General features: G+C 40.4%; 1 protein-coding gene across 7 annotated transcripts in view; it reads right to left on the reverse strand.

Annotated features, from left to right (window-relative positions):
• The window catches only part of DYNC1I1 (dynein cytoplasmic 1 intermediate chain 1), a 194,264-nt gene that overhangs the window by 146,985 nt on the left and 33,371 nt on the right, over nucleotides 1-13,908 (reverse strand). For 4 of the 7 annotated variants that reach the window (XM_087774455.1, XM_087774482.1, XM_087774465.1 and 1 more), the window contains exons 5-6: nucleotides 7,244-7,303; nucleotides 3,132-3,247 (exon numbers count right to left, since the gene is read on the reverse strand). In XM_087774455.1, coding sequence (XP_087630581.1) covers nucleotides 3,132-3,247; nucleotides 7,244-7,303 — 176 coding nt within the window. The remainder of the gene's footprint in view (nucleotides 1-3,131; nucleotides 3,248-7,243; nucleotides 7,304-13,908) is intronic. The other 3 variants (XM_087774501.1, XM_087774491.1, XM_087774475.1) reach the window with 1 other exon arrangement.

The following is a 13,908-nucleotide window of genomic DNA, read 5'->3' on the forward strand; positions in this document are numbered from 1 at the left end:
TGAAGTCATCCTACAAGGAAGAAAAGAAAAGGCTGAAGCTTACTGTGACCTAAATAAAGCAAAAGAATTAGGTACTTGTGATCAAAGGGTTGAATGATGCATATACACATCTCCCTAAATAATAGAGTGGGTGGGGGAAATGACATGTCATTATTCCTCTGAAATAAAGTGAATTACCTGCTCTGAAAAGAGGAGTTAATCTGTTTTTATACAGTGAAGAATAATGCCACATTATTTCTTCTAAAATTAGCAGCTGACAAGCTGAGACTTCAGTGCTCACAGCATCTGGTTCTCTGGCACCACACTGTACTTACCACAATGAAGCTTTCCTTTCCCAGTTTTATAAGGTTTGGTGGGGAATAGCCATTACCACAAAGGCCTACATCCACTGAGTTCCAGAACAGCAGGAGGTCCAAGGTATCTCAGTTTCTTTCTTTCTTTGTAGAGAAGCAATGTGCAGAAAACCTGATACTGACATTTCAAAAAAGCTGCAGAACTTTGAACAGACTCAAAGTCCTCTTTCAGTGGCTTAATCATACAGGAAAGATCTTTCCATGCAGCTGTACACTTCCTTAGTTGTCTTCCAAACCAGAAGCAAGTGTGACAATCTCATCCTAAAATTCCGCATTTTGACATTTCCAATGTCCAAGGCAGGCAGTGAAAGAGTGAATTCTAAAAGCTGAAGTCAGACTCATCTAAGTAAATACGGGGTTTCTTTTTTTCTTTTCTCAAACTCTTAGGCTTCAGATACTGAATAACTGAGCACATAACCATAGTAATGGCTGAACAATTTATCTTGAAAAGATAATGGCTATATTTTATCACATGAATGCATAGGAACAGCATAGAGACTTCTCAAAACTGCTCTCCCGAGGAATTCCCCTCTGTGTGCTGTTATGTTTACAGTGACAGTACGAAGGGCTCAGCATTCATAAAGAGGCTTGGGAGATTGAAAACCTGAGAAGTCATTTCCATCAGACCTGGGAGACCAAAATCACAGAGCTTATTTACCCCCTAGAGACTTTCCAATTAAATACCATTTCAGTGGAATAACCAAACTTCCCTGACTCTCCTTTACTGATGAAGGCCATATTCCTGTCCAAGTTATGTGCAGAGAATTCCCTAGCAGCAGATTGGAAAGGAAATACAAGTTAAACTTTCTTTCCCCCATGCATCTGAGGGATGTGATCAGGTGATATTTTCTCTGTGTTTAAATATTAAAACTTCACTTTTGTTGATGTTTTTTTCCTTGACTGTGATGACACAGAGAATATGAAAGATAATAAATCCAATCACCAAAGCCACTTATCACCATTTGACCTTTCCCATCACAGGTTTCGCCTAGGCAGTTTAAAGTCCATCACTTTTTATGTTTGCATTTATCTTATTTCATACAAGTGAGGAACAAGAGCTTCCTCTGTGCTGGGAGAACCAAGAAAAGCCACATTGCCCTCTGTGCTTGCTGTCCTGACTGCCAGGCTCCACAGCAGCACACTGTTTTTTTTTTTTACCTTGAAGGGTAGGAGGTTGTCCTCTTATCTACCCAAGAAAAGGATTTTGTAAGAGTTGAAAAACTCCTTGGAAAAAAGCAAGAACTTATTGGAAGAAGTTGCTTCCTCAAGAGAGGCTGACCTCTTCAGAAAGGCATATCAGCTAATGAGTGCTGGAGCTGCAGGCCTGAGAGAGGCAAACACATCAAAGCCATGTCTTCAACTCCCCATATCCATAGGCTCTTGCATTGGATAAAGGCCCTGTGTCAGGGAGGAAGGGAATCCTCTCCATCTTATCTAACGACTCCATGATAACGTCCCAAGGTTGAGCACCTACTGGTCTCAAGCCAGGAAGGCAAGGCCTCAGGGGCAAACCCCATCTTCTCAAGGCTTCAGCAGCCCTCAGAGAGACAAGCAGAGATGAGCTGGATTGAACTAGGGAGGCTTCTGAGGCAGCCTCTCCCTCTGAGACGGCACAGCTGTCAGGACATGCTGCTCAAGAAGCAGCAACCAAGCAACAGGGTTGTCTATGCTTGAAGGTGCTATTTCAGACAACGATGACTAGGGTAAACTTGTTGTCTGGGAAAGTAGAACCTGAGTATCTAGCTCAGCAGTTTTCATTTCTGGTTTCTTAAAGGCAGACCTGGTAACTCAGTTGCAGAAAAAAAGCTGGCTATGTTTATCACTCTATCCTCCCTGACAGTAACTTATATTTAGACAGATTTACTCACACACCTTTTGCAATCTACTTGAATATTCTTCTTCTGTATGGAGCCTGGTGAAGTTCTACACTATCTGCTGCAGGAAAGCACCCAATTGTCGAACTTTTCTTGATCCTTCGTTGTTAACAGCAAAAATTACAGTCAAGACTGTCTTCAGTTTTTCTTCTTCTACCTGCTTTGTAATAGCGTGTCAATTACACCAGGCTAATGTAGAGTTTTACATTCAGTTTAGATGGTTTCAGTTGACCTGCAGTCAGTGTTCTGCAGTCCCACACTGGCAAGTGTGTAGTCTAAGGAACAGACAGATCAGCACTCCCCTACTAACTACTCCACATATTTACTTATCAACAGGAAAGCCAAACAGCTAACAAATAGCTCCATAAGTACAGATAATATATTCGTCAGCAGAGAGAAAGCAGGACTGTCCACATCAAAGTATGTAAGCCTCCTTTTTCAGCACATGGAGCTAAACTGTAACTTCTCCTAAGATTCACCTACTGGAGGAAGCCACAATTACACTGAACAAATATCTGAGGTAAACTTTCCATCACAGCCTCTTTACAAAGCACGGTATGAATAACTTTCTTGAGAAAGCAAGAAAAATGGAATAAAGCACTATGTTAATTATATTCATAATGATTTATTTGAAAACATGTTCTCATTATACTGTTATCTAAGCACAACCCATTGTAAGGCAGAAGTAGTTTGGTTCCAGCTGAATTTAAAGTCATTATTATAATTATTCTCACCAGAACAGCCATTAATCACATAAACAATACCTGGCTTGCAGAAAATATGTGATAAGTCACTATATTATGATTTACTATTATTTTTCTTACATTCTTTAACTCTTATTCAAATACTTATTTTCTATGAAAATGTTTTTTGTAAAAAAAAAATAATAAAAAAAAAATCTTACCTTCAGATTGATGCGTGGCAAGAGGTGTCTGTGTCTCCTTGGAATATGATACCACCTCCCGAGGTAAGAAATCAACCTGGGTAATCTTTGACACCCCTAGTTTGTGCAGTCTGCGTCTAAGATGGAATACATGACATCAAAAGGTTAGTCATGTTAAATGTAAATCAGCAGCAGGAACAAAAGTGTTTGCTTTTATTAACAGGATAAAAAAAATACTTCAGTGTTTGCTAAGATGAAACACAATACACTATGCATGAGAAGTACCTAACTGCAGTGAAGAAAACTAACCTGGGAACCATTTGCCATAATAAAGTACAGTTACTGAACTCTAGATCGTGCTGCTGAGAGGGACTGTAAATGGGAAAGAGAAACAACCTGCTTGTGCCCCTCGTAACATGCAACAAAATTCTCTTTCATACCACCATTACTACAATGCTCTGCCTGCTCAAAAGAGTTAGTCCTCAGCCTGAGATACACAATAGTGGAAAGGGCAGAGCGGGTGTAAACCAGGCTGGGTTAGAACTGGCAGATGATCACCTGAGAGCAATAATAGAACATTTAATTTGCAAGGTGGGTAATTTCCATAAAGAAGGAGATTCTCCCTTCCACAGGAGTCATAAGTAGTGGAATCGATGTAGGTTTATGATTAGTAGAGTCCTAATGTAAGGGTTGGAGGGCAACTCTGAGACACAGCTGGAACAGGGCAAGTATAGCTTTCTTTTTCTACTACTTCCCTAACTTTAAATAAACTATATGAAATAAATCAGTAAAGCCAACTAACTCTAAGTGGGTAAGGGAAAAAGAAGAGAGACAGCTGAACGTGATCATGAACACTTTTAGTCATACACAGTTGACTCAACAGTGGGGGGAAAAAAATCAATTTCTTTCCTGGATATTATTTGACTGTCTGTAGGGAGAGAAGAATAAACAAACGTTTATTTGCAAATGTTTTACTGGAAAAAATGCCAATTTTCAGCAGAGAAAAGAATATGCACGTAATAAAAAAATCAACTAAATAAGTCCAGTTGCCTAGATCAACAACTGCAAGCACGCTTTATGGGAAATAAATTCCTGGACATGATGTTTCTGAACTGCCATGTCATTAGAGAGCAATTTGGAAAAGCAGAAAATTCATACACATTATCCATATCCGCTCTGTTTTCCAGATTGTCAGAAGAACAGAGGTCAAAGGTTTTTTGATCTAATTCATTTACAGTGGTTTAGCTATTCAATTAAGACTGATCTGAAAGGAAATGGGAGTCTCAAAAGGAAATTATCATCATTGGATGACACCTACTGAACTCTTCAGCTGGTTAATGCTACATCAGCTATATATTTTTCTAATCTATCTTACTGGCTGAGTTGTTATTAAGCTGAATGCAATTAGATTCAGCAGGTAATCAGTATGAATCAGCTGTATCACACAACAAACCACTAGAGCAGAAATAGTTGTTACAGCTCTGAGTCCTTCTTTTCAAAGAGAAAAAATTAACAAGTCTCCCTCCTTACAACCGTCTGTGACTTTGCTAATATGAACAAAAACTACGATTGTCTGAAAATCCTACGTGGGGGCAGAAAAACTTCTACACCTTGTGATATACTTCAGCTAACGAAAGTTTTAGTAGCGTTAAATTTTTGTAGCTGCTTTAAATGAGGGTTTGTGTGAATTCAAGCTTTAATAAATATCCCACCCCAGCAAAATCTCATGTGCTTTTCCCTCCTTCAGCACTAGATGTGAAATTTCTGTTGCCTACTTGGTCAGTTAGACTTTCCTATGTAACCAGTCCTCCGCTGCCCCAGGCTACTGGTTCCATTTACTGAGATTCTTAAGCCTTCTACATTGAAAGAGCTTCTTGACTGTGGTCTTGGTTAAGTATAATCTCTAATTAATTATGTGTCTAATCTGGGCCTAATTAGAACCTCACCTAATTCTAACAACAGTTTCACATGAGGCCACTCCATATCTCCTCAACTGCCTGAGGACGGGGAACATTGATCCTAATGGAGAGATGGATTTAACTGCTACTTGGGTTAGCCTCTTTGTAGACTGCTAACCAAGAAGCGAGCTACATCTCAGAGCACTGTGCTGACAGAATGTGGCGAGTTTTTCACTTAAAACATTTCTAGTTCAGGAACTGCTGATGTCTGTACAAATGTCTAGTGTTGCCCCTATCCTCGTAATTACTGGTGAAGACAGGGAGGTCTGTCTTCATCTGAAGGCATATGGTCTCCTAGTTCTTTTTTGCTCCTGTTAAGCAATGTGCAATGGTTCTTGCGTAACTAAAAGTTGGCCTAGCCCTTGGTCCGAAGCACTTAGGGACAACTAGAGCATCCTTTCAGTATCTGGACTCTATCAAATATGGACTGTAATGTTCTAGTCTCCAGTTCTTTTTATGGCAGCACTAAACTGTCTATTGCTTTCCCATCCCCATTTTTCATCTGAGGTGCTCGTAATTCTTATAATTTACAGTTTGCTGACTACCCATCTTAGAGAGCACATAAGCTTTGAAGGATTCCTTTCAAAACTGCCTATGGATGTCAGTAGGAGGATAGTAGCTGAAGTCCATGCATTAAAATTGATTTCTCTGTCTGTAGGAGCCAGAAGAAAGATGTATCTGCTAGATGTGTTTAACTACACACATTATTTGCATGCTGACTGCAGGATTTCTTTTGCATTGGTATTTTTTTTATCTAGTCTCATGACACCAGAGGAAAGTCTGGTTGTCTCTCTAACTCTGCCTTGGTTTTGAAGACAGTTTTCTTTCAAAAGGGGCAGGATTTTTCTGTTACAGAGTATACCTGTAGATTTACTCTTTGGCTTCTTTTCTGTCTTTGCACTGACCACTCATAAGAGATTGAAGTCTTGTGGCTATACACACGGTTATCTTTACGTAAGTCAAATAAACCTCCTTGCCTTGCACAGCCATTTGAGGAACCTTGCTGCTGGGAGTGCTCATATTTTAATCCAAACTTCTGGAAAAGAGCAGCTGAGTTTTCTGAAAGGTTTCTATACATTAAACCAGTCCAAAAAACTCTACCTTTTTGGTATGGTCCAGGTAAAGCTGTAGAAGCTGGATCTATATGAAGCCACACTCAGACAGAAATTACAAACATTCCTAACAGTTCTGGATCTGGAGAAGCCCTGTACAGAAAGCTCTTCAGATGCTTTCAACTCCTTCTGATCATCTTTCCTGGTGAATAGCCCTAACTGCAGCTGGGAGCACTCAGTAGTTAAAGGGAAATTGTGTTTTGTCTTATAGAATGGTGAATGGATTTCACATGAACTAGTAAAAGCATAAGATGCTTGCCTGGAGACTCAGACAGGCAAGCCCATAAGTTCGTAGGTAGAGCAATTTCTTCAACATAGAGGTCTGGGTTTGTCTATGACTCAAGTTCTGAAGAACTTGAGAGACAGCTACCTATCCTTTTTAGAGGAACAATTTATCCTAAATATCTTTGCAGGTAGGCATTTCTAAATTATTTAAATTAACTAATTTTTTCAGATGCTTTGGGTAAAGAAGTTCCATCCCAAACTAGAAAATATTAATTTTAGCTCTAGTACAATTTAAAAAATGCTTGATTGGCCTGAATTCAACTAAGATGGCAATCACTCTTGGACTATGATCATATTTAAGCACACAGTTATAAGCACATATACAGCTCCTAAGGAAAAAGGGGAAATTGTTACTGCATGTGGAAACAGCATGCCTATGGCAAAGACAGGAAGGAGGGGAAAAAGTACCTTGCAAATGATTCAGCAAGAAAAGTCTGAATCAATAGGTACAAACAAGACCAATGTAACTGTACATGCACATTAAAGTGCCACAATAATAACATTTCATCTGTAATGAAATAGTTATTTGTATTGTGCTTCAGGCAACAGAAGTAGCAGCTTATCTTTTCACGAGCTTCTTTAAATAGTTGTTTTTTACACAAAGATGGCTTTGCTGAAGCTTCTTATTGATGAAACTAAAAAAAGGAAACTTAAATTATGGTCTTTTTGAGTCAACAAAGCAAATGAAAATCACATAAAACCAGCTCAACCGGGAAGCATTTTCAACATAATTCTTGCAAGAAATGATAAACAAGTAACAAAAAGAGCTGACATATACCCAAGTTCAGAGTCAGACTGGAGCTGCAGCACTGAGGGGTCTGTGTCCCATTGCAAGGTCCTAGGGCAGTAATCAGCCGTGCAGCACAAAGGAGGGGGGGGAAAAAGAACACACAGAATTAACTGAAAGGATGAACAAACCCCCATCTCATTAGTTACATGCTCTATGTAGTACATTCAACCTCCAAGTGCAAGGGACAGCCACAGTATGTCAAACAAGGTTTGTATGTCAAACTGTGACAAGGCAGGCAACTTATTAAAATCACATATTATTGGTAAACAAAGGGAAGAAGCTGGGTTTCCTTTCAGATATTGGTTAATGAAACATTTTTGTTTTCTTTCTCTGAATGACTTCTAACTCTTTAACTATGGTTGATGCATTCACAATAATCTGTAAAATCTGCAGGCAGAATTTATTGTAATAATGTTTTTATGGTGGGCTGAGCAGTAGCCATGAACTCCACTGAAGAGTCTAGCCCTTCACACACTCCTGAGACTGACGGTAAGCCATCCTGTAGAACAGTGCTCTGGACACGAACATCACGTAGCGTATATGCCAACAAACGGCACACTGACACCAGCTCTGAAATATTCTGGGGGCATCTGGGACAAATAAACAAATTCTTCTTCTTTTCCTCCAGATAAAATTTCTGGGGAAGAGGGGAATGATACATCCAGGGAAATCAGATCTATGACAGTCTCTTAATGGACTGCTGTCATACGGGACTGTCACCAAATGTACAAATGCTCCAGAGGTGTGGTCTGAAGTGAAAACATTGTTCCTTGCATTGCAGTGCAACTTGCCATGCTACCATCTCTAAAACACTTTGCAAACACTCAGAGGGCCTTTCTGGAGTCCTGTGAAATACTTCTAATCCCCCAATTCAGAAATACAAAAATTGACATACTGAAGCCAACATTTTCGAAAGTGCCTACTCATACCCTGGCTCTTGATTTTACTTTATTTTTCCTCCCTTGGGAAGCCACATCTCATATGCAAGAAAACTGCCAGAATCCTTGATAGAATCAGGAATGCAAGTTTGGCTCCTGAGCACCTTTTCCTGTAGTATGAACACTAGATTATGCACTGCTCTCACTAGCAGAGGCTAAAGCAAAGGAAAGCACTCCTTCACTAAAGCAACCAAGTCATGCAGACACACTGCATAATGATAGACCTGAAAATTAAAAACTCCTCTCATTTCTTCTGAATACAAATTTTGAGGATACAGAGAACATAATATTACCAGGTTCAGCCGAAACCAGCCATATAACCAGCCATGCTCAATTTACACAAGCCTTTCTGCAACAATAGCAACCTCTGTCAATGAATCACTCATATAAACCAGCAAGTTATTGAATTAGGTTAGAAATAGATCTCTTAAAGCCATATAATTATGCTACCTCCTGTACTTAGTAAACTCACCCACTCTATTACTAATGTTAACTCACTCCCTGGAGAGACAGACAAGGGCATGTGCTGTGCTCTGTCATGTCAGAGTGAAAGAGAATCAATCTCAACACCCTGCATGTACAAAAAGAATGAAGAATGGTAATGCAAAGGTGCTTTCCCATGCAACATAAGGGCACTTATTCCCCTCAACTTCTTACGATCCATAGTGATGTGTGCTGGCATGAAAGACTTTGCAGCGATACAGAAAGACTTCTCCAAAATGAAACTGTATTACAAAAGGGTCAGAGACAAAACAATACAGTAATAAAGAACAGATTTTTTCCTTGTAACTTGACTGTAGCTCAAATACAATGGAAAGGAAAGTGGACATAAGGATCTGAATGCCTGATCCAAGGCAAAGGCATCAGTGACTAATGCATTATAGATACTCCATTAAAAATGCCATCTATGTGAAAATGACTCTTGTAATGTCACTAAGGTCAGCAGCATATATTAGGACTTGCCATGTAAATGTCCATTTCTAATCCTATAGCTGGCTAGGGGCTACTTATACATGCATATCCAGGTTTTCCAAACACTTAAAAGAAAACATGCATAACTCATTTCAGTTTTCTTCCCCCCCTCCATCCACTTTCAAACCTACAAAACTTCCCAAGGGATAAAGATTATTCCATCAGAAAGAACTCCATTATCATCTGATTAAAACAAGAGCTTGCAAGAGGTCTCTAAAGAGGTATAGCCCCTACATTCCACCTCTAAGAATCCAGACCAAGTTACAAGAGAGGGCACATTTACCTCGTACTCAGCTGAATGCCTAAACAAAATAAATTTAGAGATCTCACACACTCAAGACAGCACTCAAATCCCCAAAATATGAGAATAGCAACACATATGGTTCGGGCCATCATTTGTTACATGCAGACCATACACGTAGTGGAGACATATTCTTCCCTTAAGTACTTCATTATCTGGATTCTGACATAGAGACTTCACCATTCTTGACATTGATACATACTTTTAATAGCAATGCTCCCGAGTACACCTGTTTTCAACAGTTTTAGTGCATCTGCAAAACGTTTCCTAGATTTGTGCTCCAAATGGTAATTGTTCTCTCTGCATCATTGTGTTACCACTTGCAAAGGCTTGAAAAACAGATAAGGAACCAATCTGCTGTGCGTCCTCTCAAGCTTGAAAACAGAAAACAAGGCTGCAGGTAGCAGATCTTCAGGTTTCAAGTCTCTTGCCCTAGGAGACACAGAATGCAAGTGGCTACACTCACACAGTGGAGGCTGGAGAGCACAGGGAGCGACTAGATGTTTCAAGGAACAATATTGATTTGTCCTTTGCCTCTTCCTGACACCTGAAGAATGTCTGCAGATCAAAATGAAAGTGAGTGAACAGATGTAATCCGGACCTGCAATTTAGCCAGTTGCCATGGCAATAACATTGAAAAAGAAATAAATAGATTCTTTGAGGATTAGCAACCCAAAGACGATGTTGAATAGCCTGTGCTGTCATCCAGACTAGGAAATTAAAGTTAATCTGTTTGTGATGAGCAAGCATAGCGTATGATAGCGTATGACATTCCTTGATCGTTTGGATGAGCATCACCATTATGCTTGTTCTCCTGTGGACAGTTTTCAGTGGGGATTGTGAAATGCCATTGGATCTCAGTGAAAAAGCGGTGCCAATCTTTTTCAAATCTAGTGCATGAGTTCTTTCTTCAGAGATTTCTTCATGAAGAAAAGGATTAGGTGCTGTTCCTCTTTTTTCTTTCTTCTTCATAAAATAAAACTGAAATTAGCTTTGGGACTTCCAGTCACCCAAAGACAGGGGCAGAGGGAGTAACATTACAGAGCCCAAAGCCAAGTGCGTGGCCCAGGAGAACTGCTTGACCAGCACTCAGGCAGAGGTGCTCCCACTCTGGACCCTTTCAGAGAGCACAAGTTGGTGAAAGTCCCCCTAAATGGATTCAATGGATTTTGGCACAGATCTATGTAGAAGCAATACAAAACATTTTACCTTAACATTTTTATGGGGAAAAGAGATGAGCGTTAGACCAAGCAGGGAAAAGTAGTGCTCCTTTGCACTTTCCAGTCCTTCCACAAATCTGCAGACCATCTGAGCTGAGCCTCCTCCTGCGAGCGCACACGGCATGGGAAGGGACCCTGGAAACTCAGCGAGCACGAGCAGCACAGTCAGGGCTAAGCCAGATCAGCCCGTTCCCACCACCCAGGCAGCACAGACACTATTTTAATCAGAAGTACCCAACATTGTTTCAAAGCTCGTTGCTATATAAGTCTCCCACATAGTGACAAACAATAGCCCTGCTATCTGTCTTCCTTTTACGCGTTTGGTGCACAACGGCTGCCCTTAGCTGATTGTAGGATAAAGAGCTGTAACTTCTATCAAATAACAGATTGTTCTAAAGCAGCATGAAGGGAATGAGGGCTTTTAGATCTTGCACCAAGTAGACAAGGTGCAAGTGTTATTACCTCTCTCTAAACTGATCTGCTTTCACTCTCTTCCTATAGATAGGCATATTTTAGTATTCTCTATTTGCTCTGTATTATGATCTCAATAATCTTTTTTTTTTCCTTGAATTTAGGACAGTATTAGCTCTTAGTACTGAAAAAGTACCGGATGATTTTGATACAATGCATCTTCTCTCCCCAGTCAGTAGGGGAATAACCCGCAGAAAGAAACCAACAGGAGGAAGAGACCCAGATATCATACATTTATTAAAGAATTGGATGGTAAAGCAACTTGTTACATTTTTCTATTCTGAATACATGTCCAAAGCATTAGGGAGATATTCAGAGCACAGTTTTAAGAGGACAGAGACCACTGCAAAATTTAAGGTGGGAGGTGAAAGGAATTTGAACAGAAGCATTCCCTTTCCTGTATTATTATTACCATGGAAAACCAGGCACTCTGCCATCTGTTACAATGGCCTGTGGAGCCTTACTTCCAGAAGATTTTATTCTGATTGCATAATGTCAATTATGTAGATTAAAAATGTGGAAAAGACTAAAATAAATAAACTAAAAATAAAATATTTGAACTCTTTTAGAAAGTTTCCAACCTCCAAATGCATTAATTAAGCATGGAGTCTGTAATCTAAAACCATCTGGAATCCATGAGAACTTCTCAGCTGATTTAAACAACTTTGGATCTGGCCTCAGTGATAGTATATGAAACATGTAAGGCATCAGTGCCAATACATATACTTATTAAATCACCATCATAAAATGATGTTTAGTATCCAGAATCATGGTTAGATTGCAGTACAATTTGGCTCTGGTAAGTGCCCCAATCCAACACTTTTCATTCAACCAGTGTGCAACATGCTGGCAGCTTAGTTCTGACTCTGCTTCCCTGAAGCTAAAATCAAATCCTCCCTCATCTGTTGCTGATGCTGCAGAACATGTGTTCTGCATGACTTCCTTTCCTCCCACCCTCTCCCTTCCCAGGTCAAGAGCAACCAGGCCTGAAAATCCATGCTTTTCAAAAAGGCAACTCACAGAAATAATAGCAAACCCTGCTTTCCCAAGGGGCCTTTTGCAGGGTAAAAATCTCTTTGCTGCATTGCAAATCACACTTTCAAGCAGAACTCAAGGAATGCAAACACCATATTGTGGCATCTCCTGTCACCAAGAGCTGTTGTGCTTTCCAGATCAGGAGAAAACTGCCCTGACAGTGTACCGAGTCCCGAGGTATCTGCTTAACTGCGATATCCATATGTGTCCCTAATGAAGCACCATTAGACCTGACAGGTCCCAAACCCAGCATCTTCCCTTGCAGCAACACCAACGTCCTAAAATGACCCTTTGTGTGGGAAATAGCTATGCCTTCCTAACCCTAAAATACAGTGAAGGAGTGTGCCATGACTCCACAGACTAAGCTGTGCTGAGGTTTTCAGAGATCAAAGGCCAATCCCGTTAAGCAGAGCATTGATTGTTACTAAACCGAGAGACAAGAATTGAAGGAGAGCCTTGCTCACCACATATGGAGTCATCCACAGCATATGAAGTCGCATAGCACCTTTGTTGACCAGAGTAAAGCTTCTAAAATGATATGAATGCTGGGAAGAAATGACTAGTCTCACTTTCCCCATCTAGGGTAGCAGGGGGTCTCAACACTACGATGGGTATTTATACTATCTTCAGGCATCTAAATGAAGTGCTCCAGCAATGAAACCTGTCACCAAGGGCTCTCTGCATAGGAACAGACAGACAGGAGATTGCTCCATGCAGCAGTTGTGAGCACCCAACTCAGACTCCAGCTGTGAGTAGGTTTCAGAGGTGGTTGTCCACAGAGAATTTGGGGGGGAACAGCTCAAGTAACTTGGGTGGGTGACTTGGGAGGGTGAGTAAAGATGGAGCCAGCCTCTTCTTGGTGGTGCCCAGTGACAGGCCAAGATGCAATGGATGCAAACTCAGAAAAGGACATTCCACTTAAACATAAGAAAAAAACTTCTTTACTGTGAGGGTGGTCAAACACTGGAACAGGTTGGCCAGGGAGTTTGTGGAGTCTCCATCCTTTCAGAGACTCAAAACCCATTTGCAAACAGACTGAGCAACCTGCTCTAGATGACCCTGCTCTGAGCAGGGGTGGTCAACCAGATGGTCTCCAGCGGTGCCTTCCCACCTCAGCCACTCTTGGCTGGGTGATTCTGTGCTCTCCTTTTCATGTCCCCGCTAGCACCCGATGAAGACCCAAGGGGCTATCGGCATTGACAGGAGAGCTACTTGAAAGCCTGCAAGGTTCAGTCTGCTTCTTGCTTTCTTTTATTCTAACTTCAAATGCAACTAGCAAAAGAAGTGAATTAGGAAACAAGAGTGAACCAAAAAGCCCAAAATTGTGAAGAATAACTGGATTCTTGTTTTTTACTTTGATGCAAAGAGGAGCCTCATGCTTAAAATGCAGGCCTGGATTACAGTTACCAAAAGATTCAGAATTGCTTACATTAAGAACTGTGCACCTGCACATGAATGATATACTGAAAAACAGGTTCCACCCAGCTCATATATTATAAAAAATACTGGATGCAACAACTGTGAGATATGAGAACTATTTTAAAATCACCAGTAGAATACAATGCTTAAGATGCGTTTGAATGCCTTTTTTAAATACAATAACAAATATTGTCACCAAATCACAATCCAGTATTATCTGCAATTTCAATATGTAATCTATCATGTATCTATACTTTTTTTTGGAAGGTCTGAATATTGTCAGAATGAATTTAGGGC

Source organism: Nipponia nippon, unplaced genomic scaffold (genome assembly GCF_047370975.1).
Source record: "Nipponia nippon isolate SJK-2023a ecotype South Korea unplaced genomic scaffold, ASM4737097v1 scaffold_1, whole genome shotgun sequence".
Classification (NCBI taxonomy): domain Eukaryota; kingdom Metazoa; phylum Chordata; class Aves; order Pelecaniformes; family Threskiornithidae; genus Nipponia; species Nipponia nippon.